Consider the following 23,356-nt stretch of genomic DNA (forward strand, 5'->3'; position numbering starts at 1 on the left):
CTGTGACTGTTCTCTGAGGCCGGGGCGCAGCAGCCCAACCCGTGCCTCGGTGACAGCTCCAGCCCCTCTCCCGTCCACACCCTGTGCTACATTCAAAACCACCCTTGTTATTCCTTTTATAATGGCGCCCAATAGCTAAAAGGTTCAAGATTACCTTCGCAAAGCAGTTGATTTAACAGAAGCAACCGGGAAAACCAACATTTTAGTTATAACGAGGCCCCAGGGCGGAGAGGCAGGAGGGACAAACCCAGCAAAGGGTGATGGCAGAGGGATGGGCAAAGTTCTTCTCTGGCTGCCACACAACAGCGCTGCCTTCACCTGACCCAGGGTCTGGGCCCTGCCACCCTTGTCCCCCTTGGACAAGCTGGAGGGAAAACAGCTGCAAGAGTCATGCTAAATGAAAAACCACAGTGGGTTCCTGAAGATGAGAAGGGGTCAGAAATGGCTGGCTTTGAAGGTGTCTGAGGACAGCACTGAATTACTCTCCTTTGTTAACAATTGACTCTTCTTGAGCGAGTCAAGAGGCAGTAGTGCCAATGCACATTTGGCAAGCCTCTTGGACAATTAAAAACAGAAGTCATGGACAGTACTTCTCTCTGTGGCTGACAAAAGGATGGTGGGTGTAGATAAAGCAAAAGGACAGGGTGTGTCATCTCCTGCACGCCCAGATAAAGCATCAAACTGTTTTGTCCTGTGTTGCAGCCACTGTAGCCAGAGAAGCCTCCATGGTTCAGTTTTTTAGCAGGTGGAACGCTGCTTCTACCCCTCTTCCACCTCTTCTTTTTCTCCCCCAGACTGCTGATAAATAACACCAGCCATATGTATGTGCCTCCCTCCCTCCCTCAAGCGTGAGTTACCCAGCCAGAAGAGAACAAACACCAGAGAATCTGTAAACACTGATAATAAATGGGTAGAAGAATCAATTTAATTCCATAATTCACTTGTGGAACCAAAGATGTTTTACAGTTTAATTAACCAGTACTTCTTGTAAAATAGCTTCTTTACTACAGCAAAATAAGTAGGTAGTTCACATGCAAAGAAGTAGAACTTTCAGTAGTGAGCTGCACACTCATTTTGAGTATCGCTGAAAGAGTAGTGGGCTGCTGAAAAAACAAGGGACTTCTGACACTCTTGACTGCCACCAGAGCACAGCAGCCTGCATTCCAATCCACTTTAAGACAGTATTTCAATTGAATTCTCTGGTTCACAAGTAACTTGGTCATAGATACGATCTCACAAGTTCCTGTGTCACTGGGGTCCGGCCTCTCACCATCTCACCCCAACCTCGCCTGGGGGACCAGTGCATCCCTACACCACAGCAATGCCATTTTACTTACAGACAGGTACTTTGCCTATTAAAATACTGACCAGGTATTAAAGCAGTCTAGTTACTCAAACACTGGAATGCAAGTTCCTGTGAGAGTTGCTCCCAGCGTTGTTAGTACTAGGGCTATACTACAGCTAGGAGCAAACCCCTCCTGCCTGCTACCTTTTCCATGGGGCAAGGAAATCCATTTTACCTGCTTTACAGGGGATTTGAGGATTTGTTTGCTGAAAACACTCCCATCTTAGTGGCTTGATAACAAGATGGCATATGAATAAGAGATACTTAGTACAATGGCAACAGCAAGTCATTCTTAAGTACTTACTCACCACAATGACCTTTCCTCAAAGAAAAAAGATGGTGTTACCTAGACTTGCACTTGAATGGCCAACAATTGTGTCTCCAGAAGACAGAGAATGCAGAAGCACTCACAATTCTCTTGGCATTAATCATTAACAGCATAACAAAGCCCAGTGTACACACTTTTATTTAAACATGGCAATTTACACAATAGCTGAAAGTTTCCTTCCCTTCTCCCCCCCCCCCGGAAAACCTGTGTACCTGGATATCAGAATTAGCACCTAGTGTTTGTAAAGAAAATAAAGACTCTGCAGTATTACTTACTGCAAGCACTGTTCAGATCCGAAGCAGTTTGGGTGCAGTGACACAATGGATGCAGGAAATTATCTGCGATCATCCAATTCGCTCATTGCTCTGCCTGGGCAGCGGGAGTTTTGGGTACCCTGTTCTCTCTGAAACACTGGGAATGCATAGTTCATACAACTAAAAACATCCAGCCAAAAGGGACAAGTCACAGTTGTGGTCTGAAATTATTGCAATGCAAATTTCCAATAGCAGGATTGTTAAAGCAGTGGAACGTAAAGAGGTAGGTACTTTCCTCCTTGATGGTAAGAACGTCTAACATTGCTTCAGAGTAGCTCAAGCTAAAGTAGCTCTGCCTCAGGTATCTCAGGTACACAAACAAGTCACGGCAGCCTGGATTAACTGGAAGATATTTTAAATGATATATAAAAGGTTTCACTGGCATAAAAAAAAAAAAGTTCTATTGCAAGAGGTTACTTTTTGCAGAGTGATCTGTTATTCTTCACTTCAAACGCACCCATTTGCACTTGTAGGGACAGGAAGCCACCATCACCTTGATGCTCCATACTTCAGCAAGGTAAGCTGGGCTAAAGGGGGTCACTAAAGATCAGAAGACTGATGGGTTTTTGTGAAAATAAAGTGCAATTTTCTGCTCCAGCAATGGCTCGTGCTTCTTCTAAAAAGCAGCTTCTAATCATATTAACTTATTTATCTACCCGGATTGTCAAAAAAAAAAAACAACCCAAAAACCCCAGCAAAGCAATCAAGACCTCAACCACAGATGGAAATTACAAGGCAATGCCAGAAAAGCCCCTTTTAGACACGACTCTCTTGCTATCTCCTCCCTGCCCCCCTTTTGTTCTGCATCACCCAGGTTTGCATAAAGACACTTCCCTCTTTCTGAAGTTCAGTTCAACATTCTGTTCCAGAGCAGTGATAGCAGCTCTTTACGTGCACCACCGAAGGCCATCAATACTGACAAAGCAGAGAGAATCTTTACAGGCAGAAATGTCATATTTTAAATAGCACTTCTTTTTTTTTTTTTTCCTTTTTTTCATACAAAGCAGATCCTGTGTCAGGTTTTCAGACCATTACAATCCCCACCCCCCCGCCCCTAATTCACCAGTTAACACCATCCAGTTTACTGAAACATTAACAGTGTACTTGCCTTTATACTGTAAGTTATATCCTTTTCACTCACACACAAGATGTCATGCACAGTCGAGACATTAGATTTTAAATCTATTTACAATTTTACATATTTTACAATATATATCTCATCTTTACAGCTACAGAATAAAGTCAGACTAACATTGGTACCTTTCAAGTTTCTGCTGGAATTTGAATTCAGTTAAATGAATTATTAAAAACAAGTAAGTGCATGCCTAGAAGGAAGCTTTCAGGAAAGATGTCAATGGACTAGTGTTGCTTAAAAATTACACCTGTTTGTGTAGAAAATTTCAATTCAGTTCAAAAACCCACAAAAGCCTAATAGAAATCTACTTGACTAAAATAAATACAATTCATTACACTTAACAAAAAAAAAACTACCTTTAAAAATGTATTGTTTTAAGCTCATCTGATTTTTAGCCTTGAATTTACTTCCCTTCCCAAGTATGGGATAGTACTAGGTGAGGATAATGATGCTTTTCAAAGTTAACACTGGTAATTATCCTGCATAAACCTGAGGCTGCAGTGGTGGGGGCAGCTTGTCATTCTCCACATTTTCAGAGTCAATAGCTGCTAAGGCTTGACTTTTTGGTTTTATTTCTAATGGATATTTCTCAACAATATCCTGGACTTCCTTTGTAATTCCATCAGTCCAATCTATTAGGTCTTTCTCAAGCTTCTTGGCTTCATTGACAATTCTTTCCTGTCTCTCATTCAACTGAGATAGTAGGTCTAAGTTTTTATACATTTGCTTAACACCCAGGCACACATCAGGTGAAAAACTGTCAGATTCTTGCTTCTTCGGGGACGTCTGACCCGTCATAAAGCGATCGAAATCTTCTTGGCTGAGATTTAATGACTGAGCATCCAGTTTCTCAATGAAGGCCACAGCACAGCACTACAAACAAACAAAACAGAGAGCATCACTGCAAGCTACAAATTGGAACTTCTGTGCTCTATTTCTTAATCCTACTCTTAGACCAGTGACCGATTCTTTACTTAATGTCTCAAAAGATTGTTCCTAAAGAGCTCTTCCAGAAACTAAGTGTACTGGACAGTTCACATGCCTCTATCCTCTCCCCAAAGTCTGAAGAAGTCTAAAATTTGGAGAATAATACATGAAGACACAACTTTACCTGAACAGTACTGACTCACAGGATAACAAACACTACAAGCCTCAGGGTCACTGTGTTTTGGTGGTGACAGAACAGACAAAAAAGAACATGACAACCAGCCAAAAGCACTCTATTGGTGTTTAATAATCTAATCAGCAGAGATCTGCCATGCTTTCTAGTCATCTTCTGAAGGAAGGACAGCCAAATGCTTATTTTACCTTGCAGATGTTCTGCTCCTACTGAAAGGGATTTTTAATGTACCAAGCATTTCATTCAACTACTTTTTTTGAGAATTATTGTATGATAAACTGCAGAGAAGGCAAGTTCATAAACATAATTACTTTTAATATAACCAAGCACACAAATAAGTGCCTCCTCCAGAGGGTTTATAAAGCCTGTTTACCTCCACACATTAGCAGCCTAGTTCTGCAGTCCCTTCAAGAGAGAAACTCTTGTCAAGTTCCTCATTTAAGACCACATCTGTTACACCTGCACATTTCAAACTCAGCATTTTAGGAGTACTTATTGCCCTACAGAATAATATATATCTGAGTCTTAGCATGAGACTGTTCAAGTAAATAGTTTAATTAAAGAAAGCAAAGCACTGGCTGATTTTGACAGCAGGGAAGCAGTGAGAGGAGATATAAAACAAAAGAGCTTGCTGTACCCTACGTAACCTCAACCACTACTTTGAAGATTAGTTTTGATTTTCCTTTTATATTATGCCTTTTATTTAGATATAGGAATTTCCAGTAAGGACAATCTTGTTGCACAAAGGGTCAATGCTATTCCTGCACTTACCAGGTTGGTAAAATAGTAGCCATCTTCTCCTGTCATTAACCTGCTTGGATTACAGAAGCGTGTTATATACTGGATGTTAGACTGCAGGCGGGGTGGGTTTCCTTTCAAAACGATGTATATAAGGGTTGGAAGAAAGTCATCAGCAGAAGCTGGTTCATTTTTTGTGATTTTGATAGCATTAAATATATGCTTGCTGCACTTGGTGATGCATGCTAGTTTATCACGTGGGACACGCTTTGAATCCATCTCAATAATATCTGTAAGATAAAATAAAAGAGTTCTCAACTCATTAAACCCATAGTACTCAGATACCTGAATGAGTAGGACACTTGCTGGACAATACTAAAATTGCATCATTTGTGTCTGTGGTGCTTGTTGTTCCATAGAATTATCTGTTTATTCAACCTTCTCTTGGTTCAGTCCAGGCGTTTCTAATACGTAAGGTAAGCCTGTCACTTCTGTGATAGCAACATAATTCCCACTTCCCAGATGACAGTCAAATGCTACAAGGACTACTGCAAATCTAAAAGCCCTGAATATCACAGAATCACAAGGTTGGAAGAGACCTTTGAAGATCATCAAGTCCAACCATTCCCATCCTAAGCTAAACCAGATCCATAAGTACCTCATCTACCCTTTTTCTGAACACATCCAGGGAAGGTGACTCAACCCCCTCCCTGGGCAGCCTGTTCCAGCCCTGACAACTCTTTCAGTAACAAATTTTTTTCTAATATCCAATCTAACCCTGCCCTGGCACAGCTTGAGGCCATTTCCCTTTGTCCCATCTCCTGTCATCTGGCTGAAGAGTCCATCACCCACCTCTCTACAGCCTCCCTTCAGGTAGTTGTAGGTGGTGATAAAGCCTCCCCTCAGCCTCCTCTTCTCCAGGCTGAACATCCCCAGCTCCCTCAGCCGCTCCTCAGAGGATTTGCCCTCCAGCCCCTTCCCCAGCCTGGTTGCCCTTCTCTGGACTCGCTCCAGGACCTCAATGTCCTTCTTATGATGAGGAGCCCAGAACTGGACACAGCACTCGAGGTGCAGCCTCACCAGTACCGAGTACAGGGGCACAATCACCTCCCCAGACCTACTGGCCACACTGTTTTTGATAGAAGCCAAGATGCCATTGGCCTTCTTGGCTGCCCGGGCACACTGCTAGCTCATATTCTGCCTGCTGTCAACCAACACCTCCAGATCCTTCTCTGCCTGACAGCTCTCCAGCCAGTCTCCCCCAGCCTGTGTTGCTGCACGGGGTTGTTATGTCCCATGTGCAGCACTCTACACTTGGCCTTGTTAAACTTCATCCCGTTGGTCTCAGCCCATCGGTCTAGTCTGTTCAGATCCCTCCGAAGAGCGTCCCTAAAGAGTACCTTCTGATAACAGCAGCAAGTAATTTCTATGAGAGAGAGACGTGAAATTTTAAGCATTAAATGTAAACCTCATTGTTCACAAACCTGTAATTGCTTTTACAACCATATCGGAGACTTCGGGGATCTCTTCGTTGACAGGCACACACAGCATCTGGGGAGTCACCCAGTGCAGAGCCCTGCGGCAAGAAGCAAAATGTCAAACCGTCCTGTGCCAGTAACATTCAGGTGTCTGAAACCAGCTGCTTCTTGAATTCAGTGCACAAGGAGTGCTTTGTGTAAATGAGGCACTAGTCCAGTTATAAGCTAGTTTGTTCCACTGAAGTCATTTATTTCCAGAGAAAATACTTGCTTTTTTGCTACTTTTTGCACTTAACAGAAGCACACCGATCCGTTTTCCTAGTGCAGTAGCTTGCTTTATTCATTCTACTTATTTCTTCTGTTTCCTAAAGTGTTTCTGGTTACAAAGCTTGCCAGTTTTCAATGTACAGCAAGAGATTTTGTTAACATGTCTGCTTCAGAGCTCGTCCACAGGACTGGAGATTCCTCAACTGTTTTTCTCTCAAAGACTTACCTGATTCTCTTCTGGACAGCAAGATCTTTCTTCTCATCATCAGTTGTTTCAGGGCAAAAGACATACTTATACTGTCGAGTCATAATGTATTTTTCAATCTGATCCATTGCTTTCTCCACTTTTTCAGGGGAGACTGAAAGGTAAATAAAGTATTCCACAGCCATTTTGAATAGAGTTTGGTCACAACATCAAATCAGTACTACTGGCTCTAGCCAACCTGAGCTAAAAAAGAACTGAAATACTTGGAGCATTTTCACTCTGCACCATGGAGTAAAAATACAACAGTGAGAACACCACAGTGACATGCCAAAGTAAGTACACAGGTTCACAATGAAGCACATTCATTTAGCACAACCAACACACAGATTAGGTCCAGCTGTTTGTAGCTAAGAAGAACATTTCTGGAAAATAGTGTCTTGGAAGACCTCACTGGATTTAGTCTCCAAATCCTCTATTCCTGTTTATGTCTCTGAAAAAGTCCCTGGGTATGTTTAAGCTGTGCCACTTGGATACTGGGCACACAGAAGAGTCTGCAACAGGAACATTCCCCTCCCGCTGGCTCCTTGTGCATTACAGTGTAACATCAGGCTCACAGCTGGGTAACTGGGTTGAGGTTACATATTCAACCTCAGTTTTAAACAAATGGTATTGAATTTAAGACAACTCAACCACACTTAACAGAGTTTAAGAAAAACCCATAAAACCAAACAATTCAGACTGCAAAACTTTATAGAACTGGTGCTGCTGGGAACTGTGCTTTCTATGGGCCTAGAATTTGTTAACAGCATTTCTGAAAGCTGGTAAGGAATGCCCCATTTTTACATGAAAATTCACAGAATCACAGCATCCCAAGGTTGGAAAAGACCTTTAATATCATCTAGTCCAACCACTTCTGTCCTATGTTAAGCCATATCTCTAAGTACCTCATTTATCCATCTGTTAAACACACCCAGGGTTGGTGACTCAGCCCCTCCCTGGGCAGCCTGTTCCACATCCCCACAACTCTTTCAGGGAAGAACTTTTCCCTCACATCTGCTCTGACCCTGCCCTGGCACAGCTTGAGGCCATTGCCCCTTGTCCCATCTCTTGTCCCCTGGCTGAAGAGACCATCACCCACCTCTCTGCACCCTCCTGGCAGGGCAGTGTAGGTGGTGATAAGGTCTCCCCTCAGCCTCCTCTTCTCCAGACTGAACACCCCCAGCTCCCTCAGCCGCTCCTCAGAGGATTTGCCCTCCAGCCCTTTTCCCAGCCTGGTTGCCCTTCTCTGGACTTACTCAAGGACCTCAATGTCCTTCTTATGGTGGAGAGCCCAGAACTGCACACAGTACTCAAGGTATGGCCTCACCAATGCCAAGTACGGGGGCACAATCACCTCCCCAGACCTACTGGCCACACTGTTTTTGATAGAATCCAAGATGCCACTGGCCTTCCTGGCTACCCAGGCACACTGCTGGCTCACGTTCAGTCTGCAGTCACCCAACACCCCCAGGTCCTTTTCCGCCTGACAGCTGTCTAGCTGTCATTTGGGAAGCTTTGTCTGCCAAATACTACCTTTTCAGCCCTGAGATATGAGGAAGAGGAATGTAATACCTTTCCAACGCGTCTGTAATTTCTCTGCTACATTTTGATAGAAGTCCTGGGCACACTCAGACTGCTCCTCAATACTCAACTCCTGTAACAGAAAACTGAGTGGGTGCATGTGCGTGGATGAAACGGCAGCAAGGTCTCTGATAGTTCACTGTTGCTTAAGGAGAGTGTCACAGTCTGAGAATTCAAATATCTCGTGGTTATCTTGGCTATGTTACACTCAAAACTTGGGGAAACCCAGACACACTGACTCCTTAACATGTGAACAGCTTATGTTCATCTGCTGAACAGATGGATAATAGCAATGGAACAGGACAGGTGCAGGGCTATTTTCCCCAGACACATCCCTGAGCAGTGGTGACACAAAAACCAGTACAGACTGAAGCAGAACACTTGGCTCCCAATTTTGTCTCTATGTAAGATGGCATACAGCATAGCAAAAACCCCAAGAATATAAGTCATAGATTTGAAAGAATATCTATGCATCAAACACTTGTGATGATAAAGCTACTATGAAACACACTCACAACGTTATTTGTGAAACTAGATTGTCTTTTGGGAATTAACTGTGCTAGTGAAGGACATAACAGAGGTTTGAAGGGTTAAAATTGACTTCACTGAAGTCATTTTTCACATTAAATGGCAGCATAAAACCATATGTAAAAAAAACCCCTAAAAAACCCAAACAAAAAAAATGGAGAGAGAACATAGTTTCTGAATTCTCCAAGGCCAAAAACTACAGACAGTTACCCTGAACATAAAGTCTCAGCTCTGGTGGCACTGCTGCATTTTAAGGCCTAGTTTACATGTAGTAATAAATTGTATGTTTCAAGAAACACTTCTTTTTGACTAGCACACATGTTCAAGGAAACAAAGACACCTTCAGTGATTACAACCAATAGTATTAACTACACTATTTTCACTAACTTTTATGCTCAGAATGAATCAGTTCTAAAAGAAAAAAAAAACCCTCCAAGATGCTTTCAAAGTGGAGGGCATGTAAAATTCCATCAAAACCCCCTTTAATTTCCAGTCCAATTTCATTATGTCATTTGTGTAACTAAATAGGAAAGGTAGGGGAAGTGTTATGAATACTGACTCATTTCAACCATAGGTGGCACTACAGACACATTAATATTTCAAGAACATGAATATTTTATAAGGAGAACAGAGATGTAACCTTTATTCCATGTTAAAAAAGCAGTCAAGTTCCCCTTTCCCAAGAAAAGGGGATGTGTGGCTTCATACTGTATTATAATGTTTTAGACTTAAGACCTCAGAAACCTCAAAATGTAATATATTATCATCTCCAGAAGTCATGTTTATCTAGAAAATTGCTTGCTTAACAGATAGTCTATCTTTCAGAAATAATTTATTCAGGATGCAAAGGAAAGTTCTCTTGAGATGCCTGAGATACTGTGGTTTGAGGGTTTCTTTGGTCACATACCTTACCACTGGGATCTTTGCCTGACTAAGCCTATCAGCTGAAGGCTCCTGTATGCAACACATAAACCCCAAACTACTAGCAGCAGTGCAGCATTTTCCCTATTTTTCCCTAATTTGCCCATTCTATCTACGTAAAAGGCATGCAAAACTTACCCTTTTATGATTCATGGTGTCCAAAAATAGCTTACACTGCTTATATATATCTTGCCCAGGTTTATGATAGGTCTTGAGAAACTCTATGAACTCCTTGGATACCCGATCTGTCTCGATGCTAGCCTGCCTGTTTATAGACGGGCTGGGAGCCTTGGCTTCTTGGATCTCTGCTGGGAAAATGTGGGCACATCAGATTAGGTTTTTTACACTGATGGATGAATTCAGGAAGCATTTGACAAGTATTAAAATTTCAGTTTTGGGTTGTTTTTTTTTTCCAGCTGTGCAGATGAATAAACATTTCTTTCTCAAGCTTTACCAGTGAAATGCTGGATATTATTAAACAGAACTCAAGGAATATGAGTATTCCACTGAAGTGAAACATTTATAGCCACGTACCCATTTACACTAATGGCCTTTTACATCAGCAAATGACTGTAACATGGATTTGCTTCTGGGTTTCTTACATTTTCATTCCCAGGCAAGGTAAGATACCTCCATAAAACATGAAGGCTTCCAGATGGGATTCTGCAGCAGTTTAAAATAACGGAGTAGCCCCTTTTCCATTCTCTCTCACCTTTGCATTCCTGGTCCTTTGCTTGCATCAACACAAGTATTCATTCAACTGCCTCACAAACTGCTTTAAGGAGTAATAGTTTGGGGCAGTGCTAGTCACAAATCAGTGTTGCTTACAGGGTTATTTTTCAGCTTCCTACCAGGTCACAGGAGCAGCAGCACAAGACAAGAAAGGGGAGTGTGAGGGTGGTGCAAATGCAGCAGCCCGAGTTTGCTGGGCAGCAGATGCCACAGAAGCCCACCTGCAGTGTAAATGAGAACTTGGCCATTTCTGTTTCAGCAAGAGGAGAAGCACTGCATCTGTTCAAGGGAGAGTGTGCTCAGCACCCAGGAAGGAGCTAGGAACACAGACAGCACACAGCACTGGATGCAAGTTTATACAGCTGCAACCATGGAGTTTTCCCACACAAACACATCTGGTTTTCCAAGGTCTATGTTTGCAGGTTAACTCTGCTGATCCAATACCTTCACTACCCAGGTTTAGTTCACCCACCTTTCAACTTGCCAGCCAACACTGTTCAAAATGAAGGAATGAATAGAGATGATGTAAATGGACATGATGAAAAGCAAGCAGCAAAGAGACAGAAAACACCCGTGACCAACATGACACAAACATCTTTCAATCTGCAAATACCAACATGCACAGCAAGAGAGCCTTCTTTCAGTAAGCATCCATGCAGAACTCCAAAAGATAAAGAGGTATAAATGGGATTAGTATGCTTAAATTGGTATGTTTAATTGTAACTTGAGTGGGTTTGTTTGCTGTTACTTGCTTTCAAAGCCGTCCAGCACTATAGTAAATTCAAAGCTGCGTGATCCAGTGACTGATCATTTGACCAAACCACAAGACTCACTAAGACCTCTACACTTCAGCATAACCTTCTCCTCTGGACAGTTTGGTCAGGTACCATTAGGACATTTATGGTATTTAAAGATAAGAATAGAAAAGGTTTTACAAATATTTACATTCCAATTGTAGCAATAGAGATAGAAAGTCCAAATCAGTCTCCTTCCTAGTTACACAAGAGCACTTTTTCCAGAGGGGATTTCCTCCAACCTTCTTTATATTTAAGATTCAAAATAAAAAGTGTGGACAGTATTTGAGCTGAACAGCAACCATTACTATATGGTGATCTAAATTTGTCACATTTAATATTAGATAACCAGTAAGAAGAGAGCAGAGTTTTGAAACAATAAACAAAGCAAGCAGGTACACTTTGAAAGGATAGAATGAGAAGATTCCTTCCTCCCCCACCCCAGTTAATTACTGACTTCATTCCAAAGAACAGCTGAAGATTTATTTACTCATTTCAACATTCAGTTCACTGTATTATAAAAATAACCACCCCATCCCAGTACTTTAAGGAATATGAATATGACTTTTACAATTATACATTTAAAATGGGAGGGGGGTGGTGGTTAGTGACTAGAGAGATGTTGTCAACTGAGATTGATTACTGCTAATGTATGCATTAAAAATGTTAGGATGAACTGTCTTTTTAATGAGTCACACCAAGGACTACATGTAGGCACTCAGAAATGTTTCTACTTCGTTTATCTCTGCATTGAAATTTAAGGAAAACAAACCTGTCCAATATGTATGGATTACTAAGGGCTGCAAGAACAAATCTACTTTCAGCAACAGAGTATTTTCAGCTTTGCTGCATACTCTAATATAATGAAGTCTTAACTAAAAAGAACTCATTTATGCAAAAGAAGTGTGATCTGAACAAGTTAAGGAGAACCTAGTAGGTGAGATATGCCAAAATGCAAAGAAAGAATAGGAGAAGAGTTAAAAAGGATCACTTTTACAAAGAATAAGCACTATTAATAGGAAAATCTTTCTCAAGGCATTCTATAGAAACGCTACTTGTCACAGCAGAACATCAGCACTCCAGTGATTCACTATGGTTGTGCCATGGTCATGGATCTGAGTCCCAGTAAAGAATATTTAAAAAAAACCCAAAACATTGTCATTAACTCTACTACACCTCCCATCCATCTTCATCGAATTTGCAAAATAGAAAGTTCTTCAAAATTTCTTTAGTTAGCAGAGCACATCAAAACTGCAGACATCTAAATAACATAAGACTAGATCCCAGAACTGCTTGCATCAAGGGTTTTAGCATCATTTTGGTTAAAATGAAACCAGCCTGTCTTCTCTTGCTATGAAATTGTCACCTTGATTAATACAACAAACATCTGGAGATGTACTGAGAACGCAAAACTTCTTGAAGTGTGAACTATTAAATTGAAGTAGCTTTAACTTATCAGATTTATAATAGCAACCTGGAATTATATTTTAATAAGAACATGAAGCAGCACAAGATCTAGCTACTTCTCAGCAAACTCTTTTTTTGAAACTGTATAATCCTTCAGATGTCACACTGAGGTAGAGCTCAGAGAAGCTTCAGCTTTACTCCTATATTCTCCACACCAAAAAAGCAAAGAATTGGCTTAGAGATTCTAGTGCAAGATGTTAGACTTGCTTTTTCTGTCATCATCTCATTCAACAACGTGAGTTATAACTGGCACAACCCTAGTTAGTACTTTGCAAAGCCCAAAAAGTAAGCTTTACTAAAAATTAAGCAGACAGCTTGCCCAAGCTGTACTGCATTACCTTCAGTAGGGGAAGCCAGTTCCCAGGAGGGAGTAAAAATCTCCTTCAAATCCCTGAGAATGTTATCAGCATTTCGCTCCCTCCCAAGCTGTCCTTGCTTAATGATTTTCTCTTGAGACACTGAAATAAATGCAAAGGCAAGCAAGACACCAGAGAGCAGGAGCACGTCAGGAGAGATGGTGGAGGGGATAACAAAAAAAAAAAAAGGAAAAGATGGAAAGTGAGAAGAATGAACATAAAAAAAAAGTTTGTAATACATAGCTGAATGCCTCACATAGCCAGCTGCTGCCCATGCACCAAGGTGAATCCTAAGGTGAAACCCAGGCATATACAGAATTTCTTCTTAAGGGAATGCACCATCTCTAAGGCTAAGATATATTAACACTTCTTTTTCTTCTGGAATGCCTCCTCCAGAGTCTAGCATTTCCTGGGTTTCTGCCCATGTAAGCTATTGCTACATAAAGGAGTCAGTGCCATTAATCATTCTTACTTGTAACACATGCTGTAGAATAAACATTCAGCCAACCACAAACTTGATATTCACAACCCACGCATGCATAAACACCACAAGTTTCCTTTCACATTTACTTCCATCTAAAGGCACCCTCCTTACACATTCCTATGCTCCCCATAAGAGCTGCTGAAGTGATCTGTTGTGGCAGCATGACCTGATATAAAAGATCAGCATCTCCATCACACTTAGACATAGCAGTTTGAGATGACTGACAGTCAGTAAGTACCTTTTCTCCTGCTTTCTTTGGGAAGAGTTCCCCTTCAAGTCCAAACCCACAGTATCACACTATGGTTGAGTCACAGATCTAGCAAGAATTTGTGACATAATAACGAGACACTTCCACTCAGCAGTGCAGTGGCAGACCACCACCAGGAGTACATCTGTACTACCTGTTGGTGGAGGAACTCCTGTGTAATAACAAACATGCCCACAGGTTCAGAAGCATGCCGTTCCATTAAAAAAACTGGCATCACCCAAAAGCTCACATTTTTCCAGTGCTTTCAGCAAGACTTCACACATTGCTCTCCACAAGCATTATAATTACAACTTTTTTCATCAAGTCACAGAGCACTACTCTGCCTTTCCAGTACATCTACCAAAAATACTTTTTAACTTAAGTTGTACATTAAAAGCAAAGGAGAAAGTTACCCTTCTTAGCTCCAGCTCTGGAAGAAGCAGTGAAGAACTTCTTCACAGTAGTGACCTTTCGTGTTTTCTCATTGGTTTTCTTTTCTTCAAATTTTGAAAAGGTCAGTGACTGTGCCCCTTGGGTACTCTGACTACTTGCATATGCTTCTTCCTCCTCACGCTGCAGCCTGCAATTAAAAACAATGTAGGTCATTTTTAAGTGCTTAAAACCAGTAAATAAACTAATTTCCTGTGCAATAAATTAACTGCTCATTTGACATGCTCGTTCTCCTCTATGCCCATCTTCTTTTCTTGCTTCCTACCACATCTCATCTCCTTTCACTACACTATGTCCAATCTTTCCAGGTTGCAGTGGTGAAAGTGAGCGAAAGCTTAAGATGGCCAGGGAGGATTAAATAGTAAGGTTGAAAGAGAGGAGGCTGAAGTATAATCACAACACAGCCCTGAATTTACAAAGGTAGAGGGGAAAGACTGGGAGGACTTCCAACAATTAATTCAGTTGCACACCTCCCTTACCACAGGCAATCCTTTACCATCTTACTAAAGATAAAAACTATGGCTCGCAGCGGAGCAAGTGCAATACCCTGCCACAATCTCAGAAATATTCTGGGAAATAGATCATTGCTGTCATAATTTGGGTTTGAAGTCTTGGTAATACATATGCTTGTTTGAGTGGATGAGGCAAACCACTTCTCTGCCATGTTAATGGGCGCTTTGGAAACTAAGCCCATCTTTTAATCCCCACGTGCAAAGTAGGGGAGGGCAAACATACTCATTCTTCTTCACTGGCTACTTCTCCTCTTATGCAAGATTAAAATAGGTTGCATTATACTGCCTTCAAGATGCTAAAAGGTTGAGAAATGTTCTTTAAACATCCATCCAGCTCAGAACGGACCATAAATGGTCTTGCACTTGTAATCTCTTGAGGTGGGAATTGTGTCTTATCTGTGCTGACCGGCCTGTCTGCTCACTACAGCAAACAAGTGCAGCTCATCTGTTCCTCCAGCATCTCCCTAACAAACAGTTACTGGTTAAAAGATTCCTTAAATGCCTCATTTTATTGTACATCAGTGTTCTAAGACTGACAGTATTACTATCAGCTTTAGCAAACCCCTTATCAACTATTAAAACCAAGTTTATGGCAGAGGACAAGATGAGTCCTCTGCATGGTACTCAGCAGCTTACCTGGCACCTTCTGATTAAGCCAGGAAAGGTTTCAAGCACTTCTTTCTAAATGTCTTTGCAGTTAATCTTTAAACTTTAAAACTTTAGAACTTATAAACAATTTAGGCCTAAAGTAGGGCCTTGGGGTAGGGCCTGCAGGGTAGTCAGATACTAGAAGACTTGGGGTTTCCAAACCATAACCCAACTCAAGGTCAGAGAGCTTCTGCAGGTGTCACTTTCTTCAGGGGGGCTGATGTGAACACAGCACTTCATGCCTCCCCACCCCTCAGATGACCTTGGGTATCGTATCAGTAGGTAACTCAAGTCCACTGAAGGGTTCCAGACCTGAGTGCAGACACATACAGGCGTGTCTGAGTCATTTGCACTTTTCCCCAGAGTTCTGGCATCCACCCACTAGCACGTTAAGGTAAGGGTATGTAGAGAATCTGTATCAATATAAACATACAGCCAGCTCAAGTAAAATGCCAGTCAACTCTTTATATACAGCTGGATGCTCCTCCACCTCCAGAATTCACATAACCCTCAAACAGTTCCTTCTGAGTGGATGTCAGGTAACTCACACCTGGGAGTAAAGGGCAGCTGTAGTACAAGAGAGGAAGCTTTGCAGCTTCTCAGGCAGTGGTTAATGCTTTTTGCTTTCTACCCAAAACTGACAAAGAGCAGATGGAGCTTCTAGTTTCTCACTGAAGCCTAGATTTCCTCCAATACTCATTTTCAGGGTCAAGCATTTATCAAACTAGGTTGTTTTGCAGAAAATACATGCTTAGAAAAATTACCTAATCTATTACAGTTAGAGCTTTGATGCTTCTGGGCTTAACCCTGCAGTTCAAAAGAACGACTACAGACCCATTTTTTTTAATCAGTAGCTGAAATGTAAAGCCATTGTGCTGACTTTATTCAAGACAATAACTGTGGTCTCCAGAGGCAGAGGTATTTTAATCAAAATTGGCACTTTCACCCTTGTAACTGCTAGCTAGAATTACAGGCTTCAGTATGCAAATCAGGTCAAAGTAGTTGTTGAGAGGTTGGGGGGGGGGGTGTGTTTACATTTGTTACTTCACAGACTTTCTTTTGAAACCTCTTAAATTAGAATGTCATAAATATTCATCTTTGCATCAAAAGGAAGATTTTTAAGTCCTTCCAGAAAGGTCATATTTGAGAATTTCTGATGCAACTGAGCCAGAGAAAAGAGGACTAGAAAACAGGAGACAGGAATAGTATTTAGTGAAGTCACCCTACTGTAAAAGATGAAGGAATAAAGAGGGCTCTTTACCGCTCTGCCAGCTCCCAATCCTCTTGAATCTGTTTCTGCCGGGCCTTATGGTATTCCTCTCTCCAGCACTTGGAGCAAAATCCCTGCCAAGCAGGATTGCCATAGTAACCACATCCCTTCTTGCACAGGAGCTCTGACTGATCAACGTGAATTCCTCTGCGTTCAGATTTCAGGTTCATTTTCTTCCTGTTTAAAGACAAAAGGGTTAAAGACAGAAACAGGGTAACAGCCTGCTAGAAATAATTTCTTTGGAAGGCCTGTCTTTAAGAAGTCACCTGTTTTAATTGCTGAATAGTTCCCCAGTAACAAATCAAAGGCCACAGGAGGAAGGGCAGAGTTATGTAAGGCACAGCCCTGAAAGCCAACTGCAGCATTAGCATATGTTTGCATAGCTTTGACCTGCAAATAGCACCAGACAGCTGTACCAGTCATACAGCTATGTACACATGTGGAAAAAAGGCACAGTGCTCTGATTTCACCACTGTGTTGTTCTAACAGTCGCAGGGGCACAAAGCAACAGAGGGAAGAAGAAACACTGAAAAGTTATGGTCACCACCAAAGAGAAGCAGACAGAGTCAGGGACACCAGGTAAATAGGTTTGTATTCAGGCTCTGACTGTCTCAGCAGAGAATCACACTAGTGAAACTTCAGATAACCTATCTCTGGCTTCAAAGACGTCTTTGCAGCACAGCAAAGTGTAACAGCTAATTCAGGAGGGTAGAGGAACATAAAGGAGGTGCACTTCCATTTCCTTCGGAGTATAGTTGGGCACCTGCATAACACACAGCTCTATCGAATTTATTTATAGTGACTGCAACAAAAGGTTTTCTTTTCAAGCCTATCCCACCACCACTGTGCAGAGCCTGTCTCCAGTGATCCAGCCCTCCCCTTTCTTTTCTTTGCTTGACAGAAACCATCCCACATGCCAGCTTGCTCCCAAGGGCATTCCAACTATTTCATCCTAATTCTAAACATCCTAGGAGCAAAGCAGCACAGGATCACCTGCACTAACAAGTTTAAGGTCTACATATTAAAATATTGACATTTGGGCTGCAATGTTGACATACAGAGACCAGAAATATCACAGCATGGCACTGGAAAGCAGTGGGCTGGAATCCAGCCCACTTTTCTCCCTGTGATCCTCAGCAGACAGCGCTTTGCATAAGCTGAGCAAACACCTTAGCAATTTGGTTCCTTGCTCTCATATTTGCAACCAAAGACGTCCTTAGGAGTTCCTTCCTCTAAAAGGAAAAAACCTCATTTTTAAACCAACACTGCCCCACAGTTTGAAGACCCTCCCCTCCAGCACATTACTTAAGACCAGACAAGAAAAACTGAACACGTTGGGGTGCAATGTATGAAATTCAAGATAAAGTGAACTTCTCAAATTAAGGAATGTTAGTAACTGTCAGATTAACCTTATTTCCCCCCCTAAATTCCTATGTTTGAGGAATCTGGATCTCTGTTTACTCGTGCTTCTGTCCAGCAAAGGTTACTCACCCCTGGAAGCTCTTGTGCTCAACACTGTCAGCAAGAGCCCCAAACGCTTCTCTGGGTCACCCAGCAAAGCAGATGCCATATGCACAAGTGTCATTACCAGAGACAGCATTCTCATCTTGGAAGTTAACAGCTAATTTGTTCCAAGCTGAATTATGTAAGATCAACCATTTTAAAAGACTGGGCATGTTTTAACACTTCCTGGTAAGCTAAGCAAGTTATTTTAAGTAACAGGAAACATGATTTTCTCTGAAAGGGGAACAAACTAAATATTCTGCTTACCTATGTAAGTATTAAGGCTCTTTCCTCTAACACCTTTTCTATCTTTGAAAGAAGGGGTTTCTAATCAAAAATAGTTTCATTGCAGAGACCTGTATATTACAGGAACCAGTTTCTTAATGGCATGGTTCATAGAGACATGATTTCTCATTTATACGAGCAGAGAGCAGCTGAATTCACTCTTTTCCTTCCCACAGAAATGTCTGAGAATGAAACAGATATTAACACACTTCTGCACCAACACAACAGATTTACTTTAATTCATTCTCACGTGGACCTATTAACAAAGGAAAATAAATACACTGTCTTCACAAAAATCTTCTGGCTTCTGCGTTACCCTGAAGGAGGGATGGGTTAGATCAGGCGTTAGGAAGAAACTCCTCACTGTGAGGGTGGTGAGGCACTGGATCTGGTTGCCCCATCCCTGGCAATGTTCAAGGCCAGGTTGGATTGGGCTTTGAGCACCCTGGTCTACTGAGGCTGTCCCTCCTATGGCAGGGGTTGGAACTTTGTGATCTTTGAGGTCTCTTCCAACCCAAAAGAGTCTATGATTTAGTTTCCGATTCCTCAAGTAAGGTCTGTGTCAACTATACTGGTATCTAACAGACCAGGTATTAAACATCAAATATCTGTCAACTGCACAGTCTGGGACAGAAATTGCATGTTGGCAGTATCTGGAAACACAGCCCACTCTGAGAGGCCCACACGTGCCCTTTCCCACCAAACAAGAGATGATGAGGAAGTAAAAGCTTCAAACTCTTCAGCTGTTCCTGATCCAGCTTAAAAACAACTTCCTAAAACCAGAACCTGCAGCAGCATTTTGATTAGAGGCCTCTATTGCAGATGTCTGCTACGAAAACCACCCTGCAGACACACAATTAATAATATTGCCACTAATGGTAAAGCCGATCAGGCCGAACAGGAGCTATAAAGACACGGCAAATAAAAAAGCTTTCATAAGGCAAACTCCAGACAAATCTAACACCCATCAACGGCACCCAAGGAAATCAAACTCCTGATCCTACCACCCACTACAATGGGACATGTTACAACAGGTTTGCAATTGGAGTTTATAGGCCAATTTCCTGAATTCAGGTGCCTGCTGTTCTTACTCAGCAGCACTGTGCTTCTGACGCTGATTGAGAACTAAAGGAGTAGAATGAAACGATTCCATGACTCAAGTAGAACACATGACCTTGCCTCTACCCACATCAACACCTTGCCCTCTGAAAGCTTGTCAGCATACTCCGTTTCAAGGCCAATCGTGTGCTCCCACAATCTCTACAGACACAGAAAAACTAGCTTTGTGTATCCAGAACCTTAATCACACACCAGCACCACAATTCCCGCTGGCATCCTGCTCTGTGTACATGAGAACTAAAAATAAGGTTCTGTTGAGTGTCAAAGTTCAGGAGCTCTCCTTGAAGTAAACAAGGCAGGTCTAGTAGCAAGAGCCTCTTTTTTTTTGTGTGTGTCCTTTCATTCTTTCTGCAGAGGTTTGTAAACAGCTGCAAAGCCCAGCCACTAGAAAGCAAGCTGCTCTGTTTCCTCCCCTTCAAGTATTTTCAATTGCAGTTACATCAGTTTCAGATCCAGGGACAAAAGAGGTCACCCTGAATCAATATGAACAAATCACATGCTGCACTTCAAGCAAAGGCTTGCTGCTTCCTTCAAAGACACACAGCCATTATTTAAAGAAACAAGTGAAAGTCTTACAGCCAATTCCTGCAGGTCAGCGTTTAAATTTTAACAAATGGAACAACTCAACAAGTTTTCGTAAACAGAGTATGAAAAAAAAAATCTATGTCAAGTCAACCTTCTGCAACTAAATCACTGTCTACTTTATGGTCTTTCATTCCTAAAAATGGTTTGTTGGAACTTTTGAGTATCTAAACCATATTTTTTTTTGCTTTCTTCCCTTCTCTCCCATCCTCTCCAACTAAAGGTATATCATTCTGTTGTATTTGCACAGTCACAGCTCTTATTTTGCATGGTCAAGCCTCTTATTTTCATTCCTGCCCAAATGTGTGCCCTGTTCAAAGCTTCTGTGTAAATAACTCAAAACAAAGGCTGATGTATTGTTCTAGAGCTGGAGAGGTAAGCAGCTCTGCAGAGCCTCCATACTGCCTGACCACTGACAAGCTGGGAAAGCAACAGTAAGCAGGTCATCTTCCACCTTAAAAAGAAAGACATTTTTAAAATGAAGTAAGAAGAACAATAAAGCACCAGAAGATCATAATTAGAACTTACTAGTACAATTTGGAGAGGTGCCTTGCACCAAACGTTATTCTCTCTCTTGTATCCCAACTGAAACACTTCACAACTGCAAGAAACACCATGCTCCTCCCAGGAGCAAATGCCTGGAATTTCAAGTGTATTTGTACTCATACGTTACTTTGCTCAGTAGAGGCTTCAAGTAGTTCTGCTGTGAACACAGTCAGGGAAAGCAGAAATGACACTTTCTTACACATTTCCTCATAAACACCACCAGATAGAATCTTCTCTCAGGCATTTCCATAGCAGTCCCAGCCCTCACACAGGATTGCTATCTATGGAAATTAGCAGCACCCCTTTGAAAAGCTTAGAAAAAGAATGGGCCCTTTGACTTGGTTACTAATCTATAAAATCCCTTTTGCCTTGTTACTGATTTGCAAGTAAAAGCTTCTTCTTTCCCATTTCCCTCTGAAATGGAAAAATGGAAAACACCCAACCTCCTCCTACACTCACAATCTGTAAACTCCACCTTCTCAGAGGATCACTGCTAACGCCTGGTCACATCATGGCTGCAAAGGTGGATTTACTGTGGGCAGTTCCAAGACAGAAAGCTGTCCCATTGTATCTGTCCCACAGCTAACAGAGGACTAGACCTTATGGACACCAAAGAGCTCCTTGTCGTACTGCCACATGCATTCCCAGGCCGGTACCCATCCTGCCTGGCAGTGTACTACCTCCCAGCTGCCCACAGCCACATCTTTCCACGCTGTTCTAGATGCTGAGCTTTGTTTCCCAAACTGCAGTGATCCCCAGAGCAGATGAATACTTGAGCACTGTCAGCAGACGAGGCATACGATACACCTTATGTCAGATATATTCCAAGTGTTGCCCATCAAAGGTCTCTAATGACAGGTCAGATTTCCTTGTGTAGCTTTTTCATAAGCAACTTCAGAATATTTAGTTTTGTTACCACGTCTAATGTGAAAAAAGCCACCACCACAGACCCCACTGTGGTTTAATTCAAAACTAGCTTTTTACTTGCTTAAAATGTGATTCATTCTTAAGGTCCTGAATACATGTTCCTATCAACATATTTTTCTTCTTGTACAGAGGCTATTAATTTTTCTTTTTATTCAGTATTCAGGTTTTTTTTTTTGTATTCATTAGTATTTTGAGCACTCATTTACTTAAATACTTCTTTTTAAGTGCAATATCCACTCAGAGGTTTCTCATCCCTTGCTCAGGCTCCTCGATTTTTCTCCGTGAGGTTGGCCACCCAAGAACAATGCCCAGTAAGTCACAGATCTTACTTAAGAAAACGGAAATTCATGTAATTTATTTTTAGGAAGGGTAAACCAGCTGTCTGCCCAGCAGTTCCTCTGTGACTCCCTCAAAGCTGCAACTGAAAACGTACGCCCAAACAGTACAGGGGGTTGGTTACCACACTCATGGATGTAGAGACACCAGAGGCAAAACCAGAAAAACCAACTTTTCTGCAAAATGCTGCTGGCCAACAGCCACATCACTTTCCCTGGGTCATGTACTTCAAGTCTGCCTTTGAAGACTTGCTAAAGAAAACAAAGAAAGGGTTAAGACACGGGAAACATGTATTCTGTTACAAGTATTACCAAAGAAAAAGAACCAAGGTATTAAGGTCAGCCAGGGAAGGATGGGGGGCCAAGGGGAGTGACACATGACTCCTTGGGGGTGAACGGAGGAAAGAGGAAGGGGTTGTTTTGGGCTTTTTTCAAGAAATGTTTTCTGTAGCTGGCAGTGGATCTATGCTGAAGGGGGTCCTATTCAGTTGGAGGTCCTTTTAAATTGGAAGGGGGCAGATTTAGATTGGATGTTAGGAAGAACCTCATCACTGTGAGGGTGGTGAGACACTGGAACAGGGTGCCCAGGGAAATGGTGGAAGCCCCATCCCTGGAAGTGTTCAAGGCCCGGTTGGAGGGGGCCTTGAGCAGCCTGGTCTAGTGAGAGGTGTCCCTGCAGTGTACAATTTTAATTCCCTACACACAGATGAGAAATGGCCATAAACACCAGAAAGCAATCTACAAGAGTCACCAAAGCTCAGGCAGCAAATCCTTGTTCACGTCCCACCTTGGATGCCCACATTCCTGTATGGATCTAGTCCTGAGTACACAAGGCTGGATGTCCAACCTCTGGCATCTTGACCTGCTCATGTAAAAGGACAGTTACTCTGCAACATCAGTGCAGAAAAATCAGATGGCACCAACACAGAAATAGGCAACCAGGTGCTAGTTCTTCTTGCCAACCCCCACCCCTTGATGACCTTCCATTATATATACCTGTGGAACTGGAGATAAAACCTTCACAATCCGTGCCATTTCACAATTAAATCTATGGGATAAGAAGAGAGCTCAAAGGTTTGCCGACACCTGATGATCACTTA

General features: G+C 42.0%; 1 protein-coding gene across 3 annotated transcripts; it reads right to left on the minus strand.

The window, feature by feature from the left end:
• Window positions 1–3,053: 3,053 nt before the first annotated feature.
• Window positions 3,054–17,132, minus strand: RABGEF1 (RAB guanine nucleotide exchange factor 1; the record flags this gene model as incomplete). Of its 3 annotated transcripts, none has more annotated exons than XM_084273188.1 (9): window positions 3,054–3,995; window positions 5,014–5,270; window positions 6,465–6,556; window positions 6,952–7,084; window positions 8,542–8,623; window positions 10,138–10,304; window positions 13,331–13,450; window positions 14,493–14,659; window positions 16,951–17,129. In XM_084273188.1, the coding sequence occupies 9 exons, from the start codon at window positions 17,127–17,129 to the stop codon at window positions 3,597–3,599; spliced, it is 1,596 nt and encodes a 531-aa protein (XP_084129314.1). In that variant the 3' UTR covers window positions 3,054–3,596. The 3 variants fall into 3 exon arrangements, with proteins under 3 accessions (XP_084129314.1, XP_084129313.1, XP_084129315.1); XM_084273187.1 differs by having other exon boundaries at window positions 10,138–10,307; XM_084273189.1 differs by lacking the exon at window positions 13,331–13,450 and having other exon boundaries at window positions 16,951–17,132.
• Window positions 17,133–23,356: the final 6,224 nt, after the last annotated feature.

The sequence above is a fragment of the Gallinula chloropus genome (assembly GCF_964237585.1).
Source record: "Gallinula chloropus genome assembly, chromosome: 19".
In the NCBI taxonomy this organism is placed as follows: Eukaryota; Metazoa; Chordata; class Aves; order Gruiformes; family Rallidae; genus Gallinula; species Gallinula chloropus.